General features: G+C 38.5%; 2 protein-coding genes across 2 annotated transcripts in view; one reads left to right on the plus strand and one right to left on the minus strand.

The window, feature by feature from the left end:
- Positions 1–8,551, plus strand: part of LOC136253308 (mucolipin-3-like) — an 86,931-nt gene extending 78,380 nt beyond the window's left edge. Inside the window, exon 11 of the mRNA XM_066045950.1 lies at positions 8,330–8,551. Coding sequence (XP_065902022.1) covers positions 8,330–8,357 — 28 coding nt within the window. The 3' untranslated portion in view covers positions 8,358–8,551. The remainder of the gene's footprint in view (positions 1–8,329) is intronic.
- LOC136253309 (uncharacterized) overlaps positions 1–24,122 on the minus strand; it is a 154,225-nt gene that overhangs the window by 37,709 nt on the left and 92,394 nt on the right. The window lies entirely within an intron of this gene.

Below are 24,122 nucleotides of genomic sequence, written 5' to 3' on the forward strand. Positions count from 1 at the left end.
GTGGTCACAAATACGGCTAGCATAAAAGGGGCGTGGTATCGATCAATAGATCTAGATAGTGGTCGTGGTCTCAATAGATAAATTCCTAGTCTCGATTGATAGATCGTGGCGTGGTCTCAATTGATATCACTACACGATCGATAGATCGTACAGTAGCGTACTCTAAGCACCTTAAATAATTTTGTGGTGTATATTATTATTGTTTATTGTTAATCAGCAGGACCCTCCAGGGGTATAATGCTGATATGCAATTACATGTGTACAATTTCAATTAGTTACTTAACTGTATAGAGTCTAAGTATGTACAAATCAGAACTCTGTTCTATCGATAGGGCTGAATAGGCTTCACGGGCTTTACCTAACAGAGAGCTCTGAAGGAGTAGTGTCCAAACTTGTTTAGGCCATGACACACTTGACGCAACTTTCTCAAAATGCAAGAAATACTTATCCACCTCTGTCTCCTGGAAGGGTGGAACAAACCGTACTTGCTTAGTCACATCAAATTCAGCCTGTCGACTGGTACGAGGTACAGGTGGAGCTGTAGAAGCTGCTGCAATTTCGAGTTCCTTAAGTTTCAACTGCAGAGCAAGCTCCTGCTCTCGTAATTCCATCTCTTTCATCTTCAACTGGGCTTCATGCTCCTTCTCCTTGTCTTGCAGTTCTATGGCCTCTTCAGTTCGATAGTATCAGTGGTTGATGGTATTTCATCTTCAGGCACGATCTCTTCCTCAACTAAATACTCTATGATCAATGTTCAAATTTCACCCTTTTTCATAGCTTGAGTGGCTTCCAACTTGTAGTGTTGAGCAAGGGAGAGTAGCTCCACCTTCTTTAAAGGATTTAAGGACAATAGACTGGGCGATATTATAAGAGTCTACTGAGAACGACATAATTATCCACTCCACAACAACGTAATATGAGAGTAACGACGATAAGAATGATTTGCCTGACTACAAATTTGTAATTCCAAATAATGCACACTGGCACCGATAACAACAAATCCTGCCTAGTCGACACACACGAACAACAACACCAACTGTACAACTATTCACACCTGTTGAGGTACCACTCGCCCGGTACTAAGGATTAAAAACTTAATCGGACAGGGTGAACACGAGGGAGCAGTGAAAGTAGAAAACAAATATCTCCGCGACCAAAATCTTTAATAAACAACTTGTCTTCTGGTGCTCCCGGACAAGCCCCCAATTTGTTACGTGACAGGATTCGGCGTGGCACGAAGGATACACACTAACATTCACAGTAGACAAACTCAGCTGTTTACTCTTATTACAGCCCCCTCTACGCATGCGCACCATACCATAACATTACCTCCCATTTAAATCTACTGTATTAAGGACCCGACACTCACACAACTTTAAACTAGTACCTTACCAACCAAGAATTGATGTATATATCTAAGTATTCCTTCCTCCCAAGAACTGTACCAGAATGGAATAGATTAGATGATGAGATTATTGAGACTGACTGTGTTGAAGAATTTAAGCAAAAATTAGCCCATTCTATGTATCTAGTTAAGTAACTTATCGTAATTGTATATATTTTTATAATTTATTATTGTAATTGTACATAATATTATGTATATAATTAAGTGACTTGTCGCACAGTGAAACACTCTATTCTCAAGGCCTATGAGCTTGTTCCTGAGGCCTACCGACAGAGGTTCCGAGCCACCCAGAAGACAGATACTCAGACTTTTGTGGAGTTTGCACGGGCAAAGGAAACTTTGTTTGACCGCTGGTGTACCTCTAAAGGAGTTGATGGAGACTTTAACTGGCTCAGACAACTGTTGATGATGGAGGAGTTCAAAAACTGCCTTCCTAGTGATATTCGGACCTATCTGGATGAACAGAAGGTAGGCAATTTACATGAAGCAGCAGTTTATGCTGAGGACTACTCCTTGACACATACCACTTCCTTTGGAAAGCCCCATCCCTGTGATGGTAACTCAGCAGATATAACACTTGAATTAGCTAAAGGTGGTCAGCCGGGTGCTCTTATCACCAGTAGCTTTACAGGTGGAGGCCCATCAGGGAACTACAGTAGCAACCACCTACCTGCTGGACCAACATGCTTTTATTGCAGGAAGAAGGGTCACATAATGTCAGAGTGTCAAGCCTTACCAAGAAAGAACGAGAGGTCTGAAAAGCCTGATCTCATTGTTTCCCCAAGTTTTCAGACAGACCATAAGAAGACAAGTAAGTTGCCAGATGAATACACTCCATTTATTTCATGTGGTAGTGTCTCCCTTGTTGGCTCACAAGTGGAATCTCCGATCACCATTCTCAGAGGTACTGGTGCGACGCAGTCTCTGATATTGGAGGGTGCCCTTCCCTTCAGTTCCCATTCGGACACTGGAATGACTGGGTTACTACAAGGAGCAGAGTTAGGAACTTTTCGTGTACCACTTCATAAGGTTCACTTGAAGTGTGGTCTAGTGACTGGAGCTGTAGATGTCGGAGTGAGACCTTCCTTACCAGTCCAGGGTGTGAGTCTCATACTTGGTAATGACTTAGCTCGAGGACAAGTGGCATGTATTTCCAATGTGCCACAAAACTCAGTGTCGCCAACTGTTGCAGCAGAGCAAGTCCCAACGAAGGTGTATAGGGTCAGTAACAGTAATTCACAGCAGGATCTCAGTAGAGAGCAGATCGGGTGCATTAGATGTTTGCCAGGAAAGAAAAGGGTAGACAACCAAATTTTAGTAGGGCGGTTACCCAAACACATTTGCAGTAGGGACTTGGAAGACATTTTCTTTCCCTATGGAAAACTGACATGTTGTGAAGTGAAACAAGGAATACGACTAGCTTATGGTTTTGTTGAGTTTGAAAACAGAAGAGATGCTGAGAATGCAATACGTCTGGAGAATGGCAGAGAGATCATGGGTACTAGGATAGCTGTGGAATGGTCTAGAGGACACAAGGACAAGAATAGCATACGTGGTTATGATCAATATGACTGCCGTATTCATGATCGGAATTGTTATGACAGAGGAGGACGAGATCACAGATACTCACGAAGGAGGTCTTATTCATGGTCACCACCCCGACATAAGCATCACATATACCGGTGACTGATTGACTTGTGCATTTCACTTAGTTATTAACCTTTTTCATACCTTGCTGGTGTATTTAGGTCTTTTATCATGTAATTTTTAGACAACTTTAATTTTTATACCCACATGTGTGTGCGTATACCTTTGTTGTGTAGGGGTAGTTTTGTAGGGGGGAGTGTTATGGTATGCTGCGCATGCATAGAGGGGGCTGTAATAAGAGTAAACCGCTGAGTTTGTCTACTGTGGATGTTAGTGTGTATCCTTCATGCCACGCCGAATCCTGTCACGTAACAGGTAACAGTTTGGTATGATTAATAAATCATGTAGTACTTTATATAGTAAAACTAGTCTAGCTGATTTGCGACATTCTTGTAGTGTAGGCCATTGCAAGTTTTATTATGCTGCTTAAAGAAAGTGTTGATATGGAAAATTAATGCCTCAATATGGATGAAGAAGAAGACAAGCAGCCTGATTGAAGATAAAAGAAAAGATAAGGCGCACAGGGCGTACACTCGTCGGAACCCCAAAAGGCACATCCTACCAGTGAGTTTGTTGTTGTAGCGTAAAATGGTGACCGTGCGCTGCTTTGTTTGGGTTCTATGCTTGCGACTGTGGTCAGTGAGTAAGGCAGTGATACTAAAATTGGAGTTTTTAGCGATTTTTTAAAAGGTAGTGGTTACTGAACTGAAAGTTTTTTTTTTTAATTTTCGCATCTAGTAGTTTCCCCAAGCATTGGACTTTAGGGAACGCATCTAGTAGCTTCCCCGAGGTAGGGACGCGAAAAGTAGAATTAGCGTTAGGATTAGGCTCGGGTTCAGCTTTGGTTTCTTCTTCACCTTTACGTTACGTTCTTCTAATGCATCTATAGTGTATATATAGTGAGACTACTACATGAGTAGCATTTATAAGGTAGAAAAGTAAGGGTAGTGGGTAGCTAACAGTGGTAAGCCCACTGTCTACAGTTCCAATAGTCCAGGGTTCAAGCCCAGGTTGAGTTTTGTGGGGTTTATTTTGTTTAGTGACCTTTTTTTGTCTAAGTTTTACTGACCGAGTCCGGCTTATTGAACCAACAATTCCTATGGATATAGTTACATGAAAATAACAAGGAGAAAACATCCTGACCACCTGGTAGACTCTTGTAAGTGTTCGAGCGTAAATCGGATGGCTGCAGGTTCGAGGCTACCTAGGTCCAGTCATGGATTTTTTCTCCTTTCTCCAACTTTTCAAACACACCTTAAGTAGCTAAAGTCTTTGAGCGGGCTGTAGGACCAGGTGCTCTACAGACCTTCAGCACTTGTGCTGTAAAGCATTAATAATAAAAATAATAAAAAAAAACTTTCAGTTCAGTAACCACTTCCTTTTTAAAAAATTATATCCAGCCACCTGTAAGTGTTTTGTTGTACTTTATGCTGTTTTTTGTATTATATGGACTAGTACTATTCCGTAAAGGTGGTTTTCACCGCATACAATGTCTGTAGGATGATTTTTAAAGGCGGAATTTTGGGCAGCGCGCGAAGCATTCACCACGATCCCTACTTAAACGGTACGACCGTACCATTTGAAACAGCCTTCTACAATGACTTGGAATCATCTTGTTGTGGAATTAAATATCTAAAAGATTATTTAAGCCAAGTAGAAGATTGAACACAGCCTGAATCAGCATTGAAACCGGGTCACTACTGCAGTAGTGACCCGAATGACCCACTGACCCGGATAGCAATCCGGATTTGACCCGGATGTGACCCGGATTAATTAAAGCCGAGGCGTGCGATAAGAACAATGTTTTGGGTAGTCTTGAGCGAGCAAGACGGCATTTTGAGTGTTCGATTCGTGTTCAGTAAAAGAGTAGTTATGTGATAACTAAGCCGGTAAGTTTATAATTTAAAATCAGTCAGTGAGTCTGGTTCCACGTAGCTACTGTGAGTTTACAGACAGCAATTGGGTGTGGCTTTGTGCATACTTAATATTACAATTTGATATATTAAATTGGGTGTGACCCACAGAAGTACTTATCCTGCTGCAAGACTATATACAACTCGTACAATAATTGATTAGTGGGCGTGGCTCCAAGTAAGGTTGCAGACAGCAACGAACACAGTTTCGTGTTACAGACTGCACCTACTAATGAATAGGCGTGGCTGAACACATGTTTGTAAAGCGATAAGTGGGCATGGCTCACGAAAGAGCTACGCGACTAGCGTTTATAAGTTTCCACGTCGTCAAATGAACAATTTTGTTTCTCACGTGATCCAATCCGGCCGGATAATTTGTAAACCGGGTTGTACCTGGATGACCCAGAGATAATGTGACCCGGATGACCCGACCAGGTTTCAACGCTGGCCTGGATGCTCAAAAGTAGTGCAATGGCACCTAGTGCTTGGAAATGTAGCCACAAGGACAGCATTTGAGCACTATATGAACTGCCTGTATTTATTATAGAGATGACAAACTTTGTTGAGTTTACAACTAACTTGATATCACACTTTACAAACAATCAACACCACATTAGTTAGTATATAATTGTACCTAATACTGTGATTCCTTTTTTTCCCTGGGCACACCAGCTGTGCCGACTGCCCAGTAATCATAAATAAATAAATAAATAGCCCATTGTAGACTGTTAATTAACTCAACACGCTTGTTTACTACAATTTCTTGTCAGTACTGCAATCCTGACAACATTACAAGTTTGTACCAGCTGCTGGAGCCTGGCTGATGCGGCTGTTCGTAGTTCACAGTTTAATACCGAGTCGGCTTTATAGAACGATCTTTTTGCTACCGAACAGCGATGTGAACTGCAGAGGAGAGTGAAACAGCATAAATTTATACCAGTACCAGGGGCGGTGGAGCAGGCCAAACAGTGAGGGGGCCGGGCCAACTGTAAGTTGAAGATCAAAAAAAAGGTCACGGCCTGCTGACAATAGCTGCTCTCCGCCAATTGCTATGGCCCCCTGTCTCCACCGCCTATGGCCAGTACTATCGCTTTGTTTACAATTATTCTGTTAGAAGACTCATTAGAAGATCGCTACTGGGATCACTGCAAGTTTGTCGTTTAGTGGCATGATGCAATAGAATGCAACAAGTCATTATGTCATGAACATATTTTAAGAGATATGAAATTAGGCTTGGTGTACTGTCCCTTTAAAAGATTTGGCAGTAACAGTGGTCTTGTACCAGCCAGTTACCAATAATTTTTGGTAGAGCTGAGCCTATGTATTTTGCTATTTTCTCCTATTTTCTTTCCAGAAATTTTTCTCAGCTGCGTAAGTGGTGCTAAATTTGCTCAGCATTAAGAAATGTTTATTGGAATGTGTAATTGTTTTGTTACAGAGGATCTCAATGTAATGGCTGTTCTATAAAGGTATCTCATTTTCTGATACCACTATCTATAGCAAGAAAATTGTATACTCTGCAGTGCTAATCTTTTACTTGTGTGTGAACATTTCTATCTTTTTTATAAAAGATGTTCCAAGTTTAGTTGGTATCCATTTACAAGAACTGCATGTTTTATGCTAACAGTTTGCTCAATGCTTTATATACCAACCCGTTAATTGTTGGATCATGTTGGCAAAATTGATACTCCATATCCGTGGAGGTGAAAGCAACAAACCTACTAAATTTTCTGACTTCTTCTATCCTTGTGATTTATGTATGCAATTTAAAAATGGTGTTTAAGGCAATTACGCTTCACCTTATTGTCTACACAGAAATGAGACTAGGTTGCAAAAGAATATAATCCTAATTGTAACTCAGTCTCAGTTACTGTATAGCCCATGCACATAATTATTTCCATACGTATAGGCCTGAATCAAATATACTCAGCCCAAAATGCTTTCAGGAATTCCCACAATTTTCACCTATTATACTCTTCAGTGTTCCCATTATGTTTTTATTATGCTCCTGGGTAACAGCATTTCTTAGAATTATCTTGGAACATTACAATCAGTGAATGCTTTGTAACACTGCAAAGTGACTGTTCTATTAGAGAATATCAATCTAAGGAGCTATGCACAATACATTTAAGCAAATATTTGACACAGGCCTACATATGTCTCATTTTGATTAAACTAGGCTTGAACCAGTTATGCTTTTTTCAAACATTACTCAAAAATTAAGTATAATTTATTATGCTCAAGAACTGTTTGTTTTATTAGAGCACATATGGCAGTGACTGCTCTATTAGAATACATTAGTCTTATTTCAACAGTGTGAAAGAAAAAATTGCACACTTTCAATATGGTTTGTTGTCTTTTTCAGTGAGAAAATTATTTACTGCAAGTATTTCCAATACTGATGCTCTTGCTAATAAAACAATCTCCATCTTGGTGTCATGATTAATCAGGCTTGTGCCAATCCCACACAATTTGAGCATAGCAGACTAAGCTTGTATCAAACCCACACACATTTTCTGAGTTTTGAACTTCAATTATTTGAACATAATAAATTAGGTGTTGTTCCTGAGGGTTAGGATTTTAATTTTTATTGCAATAAGATCAATTTTCACAGCAAAAATATTGTTCCAATACTACCTATTCTAACCCCATCTTTATTCAGTATTGGAACAACTATTTTAAAAATACTCCCTATAACAAGACAAAACGAACCTAAAATCTATAAATGACTCTAATGTTATTCACTATTGGGGGCTGTGGTCTGTTTTTATTTGAGCCAAGGTAGAAATTTTGGACTATTAGTTCCAACACCTAGATATAGACGGAATAAATACAATCAGTATTTGTGTATGAATTATGCTGTGTTTGAGTTGCCAGTGAATAATGTTTTTTTAAATTGTTGCCCTTGATGCAATTGTGTTTTCAGGCAACTACAGAGTGGCCATGGTATTTCATTCCAAAGATATGATCATCGGTATTAACCAGAGAATTTTTTATAAATTTACCTTCTCACTGGTAATTTACATCCCAAGGGCAGAAAAATCTGATTTATTACCCAACAATCAAGGCCTGACTTATGTTCAAGAGTTTGATATCAATTATTCTCAGGAACAGACTGTTATAATAAGACTAGGTTGTCATTACCCTAATAAATGCTCATGCCACATACCAAGAATAGTTTGCACTTTATAATAACAGCCTATAGCTATATTATACAACTGTTGCATTTCTCAATTAAGTAAATAATGATCATAAAGCAAGATTAATTCCTGTTGACCTGTTTGCTAAGCATGTCAAGTGGTTTGAACAGTTTGTACACCATTGCTAGTGTATATTAATAATAGCTGTTGTGTTATTGTTGTAGGGAACTGCTGGAAGAAAGTGATATTTGAGAATTGTTACTGAACATTTGCAGTACATTTGTTGTATAATATCTTTTATGGATTAGATTGCATTACTCTGACTCCAAATAGCTGTTTTCTGCACAATAATTAAGGCTTTTGCTTTTTCACAATAACAACTGCACGATTTGTATTTGTATATAGAAGATATTTTGTATTTGCAATAAAAAACCACTTTAAATTAACCACATTGAAATACATTGGATGTACTAAAAATGTTTTATCACATTTTGATTGCTTTCTGAACAGTGACAAGACTTGAATATAACTTATATGATTTGCCTGTTTGTGAGTACCTGTACATGTTTTATGTCTACTATTAGGCAAATGTGAGTTAAATTACATGTGTTTGTTTACATATTGGTAAAAATGTAACCAAGAGTTCATAATAGTAAAAATATGCACTCCTGCACTTTATCATCACCATGCATTTCTAAACTTGAACAGCCTTCTTACTTGTAAGCATGCTGGCTAAAAGCTGTGCCTTGATCATTTGATGCCAATTTAAAATGACAAGCCCAAACTCAATAGACTATAGCACTTGTGATTGCCTACAATTTATTTTCAGTATAGTATAATTGGACAATCAATTGCTTTGCTGTTCCTGCTGTATATTGCTATAGTTGGTGTTTCTCTAAAGAAAACTAAGATCTCGTATAAAAGGAAATTGCAAACTATTCAAGTTTTTGCTCAGCTGGTCACACATGTGACTGCATGGATTTGCAAAGGGGGTCTTCTAGGCCTGCGTCAAATAGTGAGCATAATTAAAGCATAATAGGCTGGAGTGCTATGCCAGCATAATGCTAGCATATTAGGTGGATATTTCAAATTGTGGAGCTTAATTCCATTGAAGAAGAATGATACTCCCGAATACAGCAGTCATTTTAATTGTAGTTAAATACTCTAATAAAACATTCACTGATTAAATGTCCCAAGATTATTGTTAGATTTATTGCTAGCCTATTCTGTGAATGCTATCCCACTAGGGACCTGTGAGAAGGATAGGAGAATAATACAAGCATAATGGGAACACTGAAACATACTTCATGTTTTGATATTTGATTCATTCCACACACACCAATGTTGACAACTCATAACGTCAGATTGGAGTAGGCTATTGACTTCAAACTAACTAAAGTCAGTAGTGAGCACCAACATAATATTGTATAGCTTATTTGTGGATGGAGAAACTTTAAGCTTTACATGTTTCTTAAACACTAAGATATGGTCTTTGAAGTTCGTAGAATTGGATGAGTGTGGATGACCCCTTTTTGCAAATCCGGTCACATATTTGCTGTTGAGAGATCTGTCAGTGAGCAGTAAAATTCAAATTGTGACACTACCACCACCACTACTACTACTACTACTACTACTACTACTACTACTACCAGACACTCCAAACACAACAGGAATAATCACTGCCGGCTGACAGTAAGTTCTTGACATCTCTCCAGCTAATCTTTGATATTTTGTGATCTTCTCATTTTCTTTATCCAGTACATTAATGTCAGCCGGGCAAGAGACCTCTATTAATAAAATCTTCTCTGGAGTCTCCTTCAAAAACACTACCAGGTCTGGACGATTGCTCGGGATGTGGGACACGGTGATGATATCAAAGTCCCACAACATCTTGATGCTGGCATTCTCAACCACTGGCAATGCTTGGTGAGAGTACCAATTATTGGTACTCTCATCAACCATTGCCAGTGGTAATAGTAGTACCACTAGCAATGGTTGGTGAGAGTACCAACCATTGCCAGTGGTACTACCACTACCACTGCCAGTACTACTACTACTCCATTACTGGAGTAGTAGTAGTAGTAGTAGTAGTAGTAGTAGTAGTAGTAGTAGTAGTAGTAGTAGTAGTAGTAGTAGTAGTAGTAGTAGTAGTAGTAGTAGTAGTAGTAGTAGTAGTAGTAGTAGTAGTAGTAGTAGTAGTAGTAGTAGTAGTAGTAGTAGTAGTAGTAGTAGTAGTAGTAGTAGTAGTAGTAGTAGTAGTAGTAGTAGTAGTAGTAGTAGTAGTAGTAGTAGTAGTAGTAGTAGTAGTAGTAGTAGTAGTAGTAGTAGTAGTAGTAGTAGTAGTAGTAGTAGTAGTAGTAGTAGTAGTAGTAGTAGTAGTAGTAGTAGTAGTAGTAGTAGTAGTAGTAGTAGTAGTAGTAGTAGTAGTAGTAGTAGTAGTAGTAGTAGTAGTAGTAGTAGTAGTAGTAGTAGTAGTAGTAGTAGTAGTAGTAGTAGTAGTAGTAGTAGTAGTAGTAGTAGTAGTAGTAGTAGTAGTAGTAGTAGTAGTAGTAGTAGTAGTAGTAGTAGTAGTAGTAGTAGTAGTAGTAGTAGTAGTAGTAGTAGTAGTAGTAGTAGTAGTAGTAGTAGTAGTAGTAGTAGTAGTAGTAGTAGTAGTAGTAGTAGTAGTAGTAGTAGTAGTAGTAGTAGTAGTAGTAGTAGTAGTAGTAGTAGTAGTAGTAGTAGTAGTAGTAGTAGTAGTAGTAGTAGTAGTAGTAGTAGTAGTAGTAGTAGTAGTAGTAGTAGTAGTAGTAGTAGTAGTAGTAGTAGTAGTAGTAGTAGTAGTAGTAGTAGTAGTAGTAGTAGTAGTAGTAGTAGTAGTAGTAGTAGTAGTAGTAGTAGTAGTAGTAGTAGTAGTAGTAGTAGTAGTAGTAGTAGTAGTAGTAGTAGTAGTAGTAGTAGTAGTAGTAGTAGTAGTAGTAGTAGTAGTAGTAGTAGTAGTAGTAGTAGTAGTAGTAGTAGTAGTAGTAGTAGTAGTAGTAGTAGTAGTAGTAGTAGTAGTAGTAGTAGTAGTAGTAGTAGTAGTAGTAGTAGTAGTAGTAGTAGTAGTAGTAGTAGTAGTAGTAGTAGTAGTAGTAGTAGTAGTAGTAGTAGTAGTAGTAGTAGTAGTAGTAGTAGTAGTAGTAGTAGTAGTAGTAGTAGTAGTAGTAGTAGTAGTAGTAGTAGTAGTAGTAGTAGTAGTAGTAGTAGTAGTAGTAGTAGTAGTAGTAGTAGTAGTAGTAGTAGTAGTAGTAGTAGTAGTAGTAGTAGTAGTAGTAGTAGTAGTAGTAGTAGTAGTAGTAGTAGTAGTAGTAGTAGTAGTAGTAGTAGTAGTAGTAGTAGTAGTAGTAGTAGTAGTAGTAGTAGTAGTAGTAGTAGTAGTAGTAGTAGTAGTAGTAGTAGTAGTAGTAGTAGTAGTAGTAGTAGTAGTAGTAGTAGTAGTAGTAGTAGTAGTAGTAGTAGTAGTAGTAGTAGTAGTAGTAGTAGTAGTAGTAGTAGTAGTAGTAGTAGTAGTAGTAGTAGTAGTAGTAGTAGTAGTAGTAGTAGTAGTAGTAGTAGTAGACGCTTGCTCTATACGTGAAGATGAGCTTGCCCTATACGCTTGCCCTATACGCTTGCTCTATACGCTTGCTCTATACGCTTGCTCTATATTGCTCTATACGCTTGCTCTATACACTCTATACGCTTGCCCTATACGCTTGCCCTATACGCTTGCCCTATACGCTTGCTCTATACGTGAAGATGAGCTTGCTCTATACGCTTGCTCTATACGCTTGCTCTATATTGCTCTATACGCTTGCTCTATACACTCTATACGCTTGCCCTATACGCTTGCCCTATACGCTTGCCCTATACGCTTGCTCTATACGTGAAGATGAGCTTGCTCTATACGCTTGCCCTATCAGACGCTTGCTCTATACGTGTACTGGGTGTTGGTGAGTCATACAAGTACCTGGGTTTTTATGAATCTGATGGACTAGATTGTGTCAAGAGTAAGGAGATGCTTACTGATTTATATAACCATCGATTGAAGCTAGTATGGAGCTCATTGCTCAGTGGACCTCGTAAGACAAGAGCTACAAACTCATTTTGTGTCCCACTCTTGTCCTTTGGCTTTGGAATTGTTCCCTGGACTAAGAAAGAGATCCAGCAATTTGATGTTAGCACAAGGAGGATCCTATCAGCCACTAACAATCATCATCCTCGTAGTGCTATTGAGCGTATTTATTTGCCTCGCTCTGCTGGAGGTGTTGGGTTGGTGAACATTGAGAACTTGTATAACAGAAAGTTAGTCTCACTTGCTCATCATCTCTCTGTTTCTTCTGACCCTCTGGTCTTATTGTGCTGTGAGATTGACAGTGATTTGCCAAGGCGGAGTTCTGTGTTGTTCAGGGCCAGGGAATACTGTGCATCTCTATTTATTACATCAGACTTCCAAAACATCTTGTTCTCTTCACTGAAGTCTTTGATTCATGACTGTCAGTTTAGCCGGCTAATGTCCTCTATCATCGACAAACCTCTTCATGGTCAGTATTATGCACTTTTAAACAAGAATTCAATTGACAAGACTAGAAGTGTGTGCTGGCTGAAAAGCCATGTTCACTCAGAGTCGGAGTCTACAATACTTGCCATTCAGAATCAGGCCATCACCACCAGAGTTCTTCAGGTTAAGATTATGAAGATGAGCATTCCTTCTATAATGTGTAGATTGTGTGGAGAGCATGAAGAATCTATTGTTCATTTGTTGGCAGCTTGTCCATCATTGGCTGCCACTGCTTATTTATATCGTCATAACTTAGTAGCTGGAGTGGTGCATTGGCATTTGATGAGGCTGCATGGATTTTTACCTGGTTCCTCGTGTTGGTTCACTCATAGACCCCCTGCTGTGGTTGAATCATCGGCAGTGAAGATCCTGTGGGATTTTAGCTTACAGTCTGCCAGTCACCACCTGAGTAATCGTCCAGATATTGTTTTATTTGACTATAACCTTAAGAAGATCTACTTCATTGAAGTTTCTTGTCCAGCTGATGTAAATGTGCCCTCTAAGGAGCAAGAAAAGTTACAGAAGTATCAATCATTGGCACATGATTATCACATGATGTACAGAATGCCGGTGATAATTATCCCTGTGGTGGTTGGATGTACAGGTGTTGTATCTTCTAACTGTATTACTCACCTTCGTCGTATCCCAGACTTTTCTAACAATTTATTTTGTACCATTCAAAAGGCAGCCATAATTGGAACTGTTCATGTCTTACGGTGTACAACTGTGATTTAATGAACATTATCTTATGTACTTGTACATGATTCTGTTCTTTCTCTGTACAATTGTGTGTACATGTAATTCTTTTAATGAAAAGTAGTAGTAGTAGTAGTAGTAGTAGTAGTAGTAGTAGTAGTAGTAGTAGTAGTAGTTATGGTCAACCTGTTGATCTTGTTCCTGTTGTGATTGGCCATTCTGGTGTAGTATCAGCTAACCAACAAACTCATTTGAAGCAAATACCTGACTATAACGAAACATTGTTTAATAACCTCCAAAAGGCAGCTATTCTTGGGACTGTTAATATCTTAACATCTATTAACTTTGGTTATACTTAAGCGTATGCCTGTATTACCAATATTATTCTGTACTATTGTACATGTGTGTCATTATTGTTCAATGAAAAAGTAGTAGTAGTAGTACTACTACTACTACTACTACTACTACTACTACTACTACTACTACTACTACTACTACTACTACTACTACTACTACTACTACTACTACTACTACCATTACTGGAGTAGTAGTAGTAGTACTACTACTACTACTACTACTACTACTACTACTACTACTACTACTACTACTACTACTACTACTACTACTACTACTACTACTACTACTACTACTACTACTACTACTACTACTACTACTACTACTACTACTACTACTACTACTACTACTACTACTACTACTACTACTACTACTACTACTACTACTACTACTACTACTACTACTACTACTACTACTACTACTACTACTACCACTACTTTATGCTAATTTGTGGCCATGTACTTGATGTATATAGGTACTGTACATAGCTAGAGCATATTGGGCACAATCCATAGTTGACTAACTTGAGAAGCAGTAATATTATTTATTGTATGTAATACGTCGGGGAGCTTGTCAAACTCTTTTGAAAAGTCTAGAAACCATGGTGTCAATATTTCTCTTCTTTATTTAATGTATTTAACTGCAAACCATCTGACAGATTTTCTAATTACATTTTAATGAAAAAACCCTTGTGTGAAATATTAAAGTGTATTATTATGTTGTTTATGATTATGAAGTTTTAAAGCACATGTATATAAATTATGTGATTGAACATCATGTCTTGTCACCATCACCACTTACAGCATATACCAGCACAATGGGTGAATGAATATATGGGGGCAAAATGAATGAATATGAAGATTACCAAACTACGGAAATTACTGCTCTATTAGAGTAGTGACTGTTCTATTAGGGCAGTTGATAATACTGAATTTAAAAAAAATGTTTTAATACTATTATTTTTAAGGTTTTTTTGTACAGTTTCAGAGATATGGACTTTTAGACTTATGAACCACCCCTGGTCTCAAGGGGTTCAGATAACTGAGGTTCCATTGTATGTACTAATCTCTTAGTAAGCACACAGAAACACAGTCTGTAAATACATAATGAGGTGTATGTAATTCTATAACTGTACAATATATATAGAAGTATTGTTACACATCACACTCTCCCAGCGTGTTACTCCTATATACACAGAGCAACATGTAAGTAATTCTATTTACATTAAAAATTAAATGAACTCATAGGAGATATGTATTTATAGTAAACAAGTACACAACTGCATGATAAAAAATCAATAACGTTGTACAGCCCAATGGTGAAAGAATACAATTATCTATTGTTTCTGAAAATCATCTGATCAATCTGAAATAATAAATAATTTTTCCTTACCACATATTTAAAATTTCTGCGATATTCTGTGGGTCTCCACATACAACCTTTAAAATAGTGTAGCAATGTTAATTGTGACCAGCTCAGCAAAAATCCAATTTCTTTTGGATTTTCATTTGTCACTTTTTTTACTGTCTAGAGGGAAAAACCAATGAGCTGTTGAAGTTTCAGCCATACCTGGTAAGTGTTTTCAGAGCTACAGTGATAGGCAACAAGGAGAGCAAAACAATCGATTTATACGGTGCCTACATGTATATTATGGAAAAATATTACAGGCACCTATTTAATCAATCATAGGCTTTGAGTGCAATGGGCTATGGAGTTGGGACTTGTGTCATTCTATTCACCATGGGGGGCATTCATCAATACATAGGGTTTTTTTGCCTAAATACACACATGCCATTAAGCAAGAAGGTTGTTCAAACTTAGAAACAGCAATTACATTATGTTTTACCACAACATAAACAAACACACAAAACTCATGTTTGCTTAATAGTACAGAAATGAAACAAAAATATTCTTGTGCTCTATTAAGAAGCAAATCCATTGGTAATTCTAGTCTTCTTTCATTGCTTACTGAAACAAATAAAATATGCGTAAAATTGTTTAATTAGCATGCGTTTGTATTTCAGTGGCATTTATCCCAATGTGATAGACTAAGAGAACTAGTAACTGTTGAATAGTAATAATGCTCGTTTAGGTATTTAACACCTAGGAAAGCATGTTTATTCATGTACACTGATTTTTGTAAAACTAATTATAGTAACTTGTAAAACCAGTCTTACTGGTTCTACATCCTGAGTGTATAAATACAGTGACGTACTTTTAGTGAGGTGGCATAGCATAACAATTGTGCATTTTGTGATAAAAGCACCAAATTTGGCACAGGGGTAGACAATCATATTCTGAACAAATGTGAATATTGGGCCATCATGAGCCCGCCCCCTTTTACATGTTTTGCATTGTTTTTATATTATCATCGACGAAAAGCTAGTTGCAAGTAGCTAAGCATCTTGTAATTGCTATCACCCACTTCTTGCATGGTGTAGTGCTAATTATTATTATTATTATTATTATTATTTATTACAGGTAATTTATAAGGCTAAACAGCCTGTTACACCTGATCAACAGGTAAAAAAGTACAAGTAGACTAATTACATACATTTATACATAGTGTTAGATGAATATTGGTCAATCAATTTCTTAAAATCATCAACTGATGCTGCACATGCTACTTCTTGGGGTAAATTATTCCATGGTTCAACAACTCTTCTTGTAAAAAAATATTTCCTGGCATCTGTTCTTGAAAAATATTTAAATAGCTTAAATGTATGACCTCTGGTATGGGTAATGGGTGAAAAAGCAAAAAAATCAGAATGGTCTATATCATACTTATCATGTAGCATATTGTAGACAGCAATCATGTCACCTCTATAACGTCTATAATGTAATGATGGCAAGTTAAGTACTTTCAATCGTTCCTCGTAGTCAAGATTTCTTATAGATTTGATCATTCTAGTTGCTTTCCATTGGATTTTTTCTACTTTTTGGATGTCTGTTTTATAGTAAGGTCCCCAAACCAAGTTACCATATTCTAAAATAGGACGTACTATTGATTTGTATAAACATGTAAATGAATCTACAGAAATATCCGAAAAGGTCTGTTTAATAATGCTAATAAGTCTATTAGCCTTATTAACCACTGCCGAACACTGACTATGAAACTTGAGATTGGAATCAATCAACACCCCCAAATCCTTTTCCTCATTTACCTTAACAATGTCCATCCCATCCATCTTATAACAATATCTTGGATTAAACTGACCTATATGTAGTATTTTACATTTAGAAATGTTGAAAGGCAACTTCCACATTGCTGACCATTCAATGCAAGCATTAATATCATCTTGCAGGGAGGATATTGGGTTAGCACGACTAATGCTGGAATATATTTTTGTGTCATCTGCAAATAAAAGAACTTTATTCCTTAATAATGATGGCAGATCATTGATGAAAATTGCAAAGAAAAGAGGACCCAAGACTGATCCTTGAGGTATTCCACTTATTACATCACTCCAACCAGACATTGACCCATTCACAGAAACTCTTTGTCTGCGTCCTTTCAAAAAGTCTTGTATCCAATTAAACAGATCACCTCTAAAACCATATGCATAAATCATTTTGAGCAACCTTTCATGGGGAACAGAGTCAAAAGCCTTCTTAAAGTCAAGGTACAAAACATCTACTGAATTACCACTGTCCAAAGTCTCTGTCCAATCATCAAGTGCACACAGTAACTGTGTCATACAAGACTTGCGAGGGAGGAATCCGTGTTGACATGGTGACATCAAATTGTTGTTAAACAAATGCTCTAACATTCCCTCATGAATAATAGATTCGAAAACTTTGGAACAACAGATGTTAAACTTACAGGACGGTAATTACACGGTGAAGATTTGTTTCCTTTCTTGAAAATTGGGATAATAGTTGCTACTTTCCAGTCTGGGGGTAGTCTACCCTCGCTTAATGACTTCTTAAAAATTATAGACAGAGGTATGCTTATTTCAGCAGCAGCTTCCTTCAACACTCTGGGGGGGAGCTCATCAGGTCCAGTAGCTTTGCTAGAATTTAAATCACACAACTTTTCTTTTACAATGCCTACATCAATTGCTATGCCATCGAGACTAGTTACAAAGTCACGGTCTTGAAACTCAGGGATGTTATCCATGGATTCTCTGGTAAATGTGCTGGTAAAAAACTTGTTCAACATTTCCGCTTTACCTTCATCAGTTGCTGCTTCAGTATCATTAAGTGACTCATCAACCAGGGTAGGAATGGAGGGTTTAACTCTGACCTTAGAATTTACATATCGCCAAAAAGCTTTAGGGTTGGTCTTCACTTCCTTAGCAATTCTCATCTCGAACTTAGATCTCAAGTCACGTGTAAGACGTCTAAGCGAATTTCTTACTTCAGTAAACCTAAGATGATCCAAATGATTGCCAGTTCTACGGAACCTTTTCCATAATGTTTCCTTCTTATGTTTAAGATCAATTACTTTATGATTAGTATATGGTAATTTTCTACATTGGGGTTTATGGTACCTTGGGATAGAGCATTCCATAGCAGACTTAAAATGTTGCATAAAAAAATTCCAAGACTGGCATACATTTAGATCCTGTAATTCCGTCAACCAGGTAGTTTCGTTAAGGAGGCTTTTAAGCTTCATATAATCCCCTTTGTTAAAATTGTAAGATAGTACATCACTGGACTGGTTGATAGTTATTGGAGAACATGAAAGAGAAATATTCAAACACAAATGATCACTCAACCCCAGCCCAGAAGAATATTTGATGGATTTTACTATGTTCTCTTCATTGGTAAGTACTAGGTCTAGTACATGGGGAGATGAACCTGGTCTGAAACGTGTTGGCTCATTAACATGCTGAAATAAAACACATTCTTGTACTGTATCATAGAATTCCTGCTCATACGAATTGCCAGAAAAATTATCATCACTCCAATCAATGCCAGGCAAATTAAAGTCACCAGCTATCAATAAATATGGTGGTCTTGACTCTAAAACCTCCTTAAATACACAACACAATTTGGATATGCTAACATTGGGATCAGTAGATGGTGAACGATAAATAGTACCAATTAGTAAATAGCTGTAGTTTAGTAACTCTATTTTAACCCACAACTGCTCTTGAAATTCAGTAGTAAATGATACCTCCTTAGAATTGAGTGAATCAGTAATATAAATGATTATTCCTCTAAGGCTGTTTTGTAAAGGTGCATCAGGATCAAAATTAGTATAGGAAGTGTAGTTGGGAATTTGAAGTCTAGGAGATAGGATTGGGGCCTTTAATGTGAAATATGAAAGGTAAATATTGTAAAGGTATACATTATCACATTATCATACATACTCAGCACACATGTACAGTAGTTACAGTCAGTCAGTCCTGCGAGCAATCTCCTTCACATGTGCAGAGGGCTGTGCATTCTAGTCCCATCTTCTTACATTTACAGTTCTTCACACAGCCCTTTTTGCACTTGCATGACACTAGTTCAGAGCAAACCTTAGAAGCCTCAGGTAAGGTGCTCCAGTAAGGCTCAAACGTGCCATCTGTCGTCTTCATCCAGCCCCAGTTGGTTGGAGAAGGCAGTACTGGACTTGCTACTAATGTCTGTCCCCACAAGTGTCCTCCCTGGTAGATTGCTCTCTTGATGTGCTGTTCCATAGCTGCTCTGGTTGGTGGAATCTGCTTCACATTAGTCCTCTTAGCAAATAGTTTCTGTCGAGCCTGATCAATTTAGTTTCTGTCGAGCCTGATCAATTTCTGTGCACATACTGGTCCTATCATAAAGCAATATGACAAATCTCTCTATAACGGACATGGTATCTCCAGGGATGTTGCTTGGTGCACAAGACAATGTCAGCAGTGCATTAGTTAGCTCAGGTAGTGCATTCCAGGTATTCCATGCTGTTTTCTTACCATGCCCTACAAAGTTGGAGACTGTATCGCAACCAGTAAGTGCATGGAACAGTGGGAGAGCTTGTGCTTTGTTTGGTCCAAGTGAAACTGCAATGCCATGGGCTGACAAATATCTGAAATTTTTACCAGCCCCAAATGCTAGCCATAGTTCATAATCAGTACCTAAGCCATGTGCCAGACATACAGCAAGTACCACTACATCCGTGTCAACTGTTCGTACCAATATCTTATTATGACCATGATGAGCAGCATGCTTCGCATGTAATAGCATGCGGGTGTCAACCTCTTCATGGCTACAAGGAGAGATTGAAACAAGATCTGATTCATCTAGAGCAGGCATACACATAACTGACTCCCCATCAGTGACAACAAGCTGTTTCTCTTCTGGAATAGATGATTGCATAAGTGCACGAGACAAGAATTTAAAGAGATCCGTTTTGTTGCCTTCAACACGAAGAAAATCTTGCCAATTTGATGGTATGAGTGCCCTAGCATCAACACGCCTGCGTATTCCTTTCCTTCACTTTGCTCTAGCTGTACTTTTGAGGCTGCCTTCTATATACCTGTCCCACACCAAATCCACAAGTAATGCATTTTGGAATTGCGACATTATGTATGGAACAAATATTTGAGAGGTGTATTCTTCGAAAGTTTTAACAGCAACAGGCTTGAGCATTTGAATGATTGCAGCACCATCAAGGATTACAATGCTTGTCACTGGACAGATTGTAGTCACACTTTCAACTCCTGAAAATTGTGTTAAGCATGTAAGAAGGTCACTTTTGGTACCTAAATAAAGATTACCGCCATCAGAGAGTGCTGGAGGGCAGGCTTGATTTTCATGGCGAAAGAACTCTCCCAGATTTCCATCCCTTGTCTGGTATCCAATGTACAATCTAGAAAAGAGGTCTACGTCCATCTTCAGTGAGGCTACCTGCTGCTTCCCTTTGCCTGCTGCTGCTCGTGTAGTATTTCTAAACAACTTCAATTTGTTGTGGTGAATAACATCATCAATGGGCTTTGCTCGTTCAATAAGGCGTTCCTGGACAAAAGCCTGAAACTGTTCTTGACCAATCCTCCGTGCATTTTGAACAGTTTCCACTGCTGCATGATCTACAATCACTTTGCTGTCAAGCACAAGCAGATCAGTACTTTCTTCTTCAAAAGGATTGCCAAGGTCTTCCATTACATTAACCAGGGAATGCACATCTTTAGCAAAAGCAGCTTGAACACTTGGGGTTTGGTCATGATGATCTGTGCTAACTCTACCACCACCACACTGATGCAGTTCATTATGAAACTCCTCTACTACTCTAGCAACTTCTGGTCCTGCAGCCATCCAACGTTGAAGAGCACTTCGGTTGTCTGTGAGGCCAACAGCCCCTCCATCTCCTTTGATGAGAGCATTGTTCTGTTCATGTGCCTGATCGATAGCAATATCTGAGAATACTCGTGGGGTTTTGTGAACAACAAATTTACCGTCATTGAATTCCTTCACTATGGCAGGGTGCTTACTTGAAAGCTCAGCCATATCTCTGAGATGAACAGGTATCCACCGAGCATAATTGGTATGATCTAGAGCGAAGAACCAAGGAGTAAGCTCTGTCAGTGCATCAAGGTACATTGTGAAGGATGCGAGACGCAGAGAACGAATAAAGACCAGTACACAGATCTCCATTTCCATCACAGCTTTCCAGTACTGAAATTGGGGGCAGATTTGTTCTCCGTGGCTGCTCCATTATTGAAATCCCAGTAAATCCTTCTCATCTCCTGAATAAGTTGTTCTGTAGTGATCATATGCACGATGCTGCAAAATGTACAGTGCAGCAACTGTGATTTGATGGACTCTCCTTGTACGAACAACATGTGCTGCTTGCAGAAAGGAGTCTGCTGTTCCTGAAGTTGTAATCTCTGTTTGTATCAGTGCTTGCATCCAGCCACTTCCCCTCAACCAGTCTCCAAGGGTCTTCAATGCTGCCATTTCAATGTGGAGACCTCCAAACATGATCACATATTTGTCTTCGCCATACTCCTCTGGCCAGTTCCACTGGATTTGCTTAGCCAAGGCATACAATGGCTGATCAAAGGTGAGTACTGGTGTCTGCCCAGGATTTAAGTGTTCAACCACTCTCTTGATCACATTAAATGAATGCTTGATCATTGCTAGTGTGTGAGCAGATTCATGGAACAATGGAAGTAGAGAATTGTGACAGATTACATGCTGCGTGGTTGACTGATGACTGGCATGATATGCAGCCCAAGATACATTTGCTGAGTGGGTCTCGTCATCATTACTTAAGATCTTCTTTGTTTGATCAAGCCAACAGTACTCCTCCTTAGCATGTTGGTAATAGCTGCTCCTGTTCAGCGATGCGACAATGGTAGCTGAAACAGATGGTTTCTTGATGCTGTTGGTAACAGGGGGCACATCAGTGTAGAAGTGTGGCAAATCACTAATTGATTTTGAAGCTGTGTCCTCAACTTCTTCAATGATGGTGGCATTTCTGACCACTCCATCACAGTCACTAGTAGGGTGTTGGAAGAGAGAGATGCCAGTACCATGAAAAGATTCTTTGGATGTTGTTGAACTAGGGTTGTGGTCTATGTTATCTATGGCAGCAGTAGTGAAAATGTTACCACGCAAGCTTGGAGGACAAACCACATGATCACTGTGGAATTGCTTGCAAACTCTGTTTCCCATTTGCGCTGAGAGGCGAAGGACACGGTCATAGGAAATGCTGATACTTAGTGGTGAAGCCTATTTACCAATTCCTTCTTTCGTGTATGAGCATGTAGCATCAGCCCGACATATGTGGGAACTGGTGTTTCCTGAGCAGTATTGTGCCTACAGAATCAGTGGTGGCTTTCTTCCGTTTGTGCTTGACACTGTTGAACTTTAACAACTGGGCAATTGATAATGCTGCAGGTGTAGTGTCTTCACAATGATCTGTAATACTGGGTCCCTCCAGTATCATGTTTACTAAGGCTAGTAGCAGTGGTGACATGGCTTCTTTTTGACAGCCTGCTGCAAATCCATTGAAAGGCATAGCTCTCCCAAACATATGATCACGTACAATCTTGGCAGCACGGGCAAGGTGAATGGCATCACTGTCACTGTCAAAGTCACAAGCTCTAGCTAAAGCAGTACCAATATCTTCTTCAAAAGCCAGTAAGACATCTCGACCTTTCTTATGAGCCCGCATATCTGTAAACTCACACAAAAGACGCTCCTTGAGGCGTGTTGTGTGCACTCTCATATCTACTTTGACTCCAAGTTGCTCCATTCGTGATATGTAGAGCTGTGACAAATCACTCAACTTGAATACCAGTGAACTCTCTTCGTCTTGCTGGCGAGTTTCTTCAATATACTATACCAATTCTGCGAACACAGTTCCTGATATTGTTTCTTTATTGTCGGTACCTTTGTATCCTTTAGCTCTGGTTCATCTAGCTCGATTGTAAAAGTTTACCAAACACTTTGTGTGATATTTACCTTCCAGGGCCACCATGTCTGCAGCACTTAGCTTAGCCAATATTTCTGTGGCCTCAAGTAGCACAGCACAGGTATGTATACGTCTGTTTACCTGGAATGTGGCTGCTTCATGCAGGCCACTGATACCTGGAGGTGTCTCACAAAAAAAGCAAACATCTTTTAGGACACTGTTTCGTGATCGTTTAGGTGTAGATCTAGTTTGGGTATTGTATTCCTCACTGTCTTCGGCCCTTGCTCTTTTCTCCACTCTTTGCAACTTTGTGTTGTTGTACTTGAGCTTACACGATTGGTGATATCAGGCATTGTTAGCTATCATTGCCATTTCAATTCCATTTCCCTCATCTAACCTTTCCAAGGAAAGTGGTAAGTAACCGAGTTCATCAAATTTTATCAAATTGTCTGCTAGGGAACTGTAACCATTACCCACATCTTTCCTTTTGGATTTTGAAGGACAGGTGAGAGGTTCTTCCTTGTCTTCTTGGCAGAGTAAGCACAGTTTCCAGTCTGTCACAGTTGGTTGGTGAGAAGATGTTGACGGAGCTGGAACAGCAGTATCAATCAACTTGAAGCTTCTTGACATAGTGTTTCTAATTAATGAACATCACTTTGACATTCAGTATAGGCACAGTTATATTTCTCTAAAATAACAAACTTACTATTGTATTATATTGCTTAAACAGCTATGTACATAAAATATTACAGTACATAATGACAGGCTACTTACCACTGTACTTCAACCATTATAATACGTACATTCACATGTACTGTAGTCAAGCAGCTGAAAGACTTACATCTGTACTTCTACTTAAAACTTATTTTCAAGTACATGAAAACATGTTATTATATGTTCAAGTACATGAAAACATGTTATTATATGATTATCTATACATGAAAACACAAATTTACTCCATGCATCTAGAGTTCTTTAGCAAGAAGGTTATACTGAATTTACTACAGCCTTATATATCTGCATAGCCAGTTTTCATTACATTTATGTATTTTATGTTGTTTAGGATACATGAGCA

Source organism: Dysidea avara, chromosome 4 (assembly GCF_963678975.1).
Source record: "Dysidea avara chromosome 4, odDysAvar1.4, whole genome shotgun sequence".
Taxonomy (NCBI): domain Eukaryota; kingdom Metazoa; phylum Porifera; class Demospongiae; order Dictyoceratida; family Dysideidae; genus Dysidea; species Dysidea avara.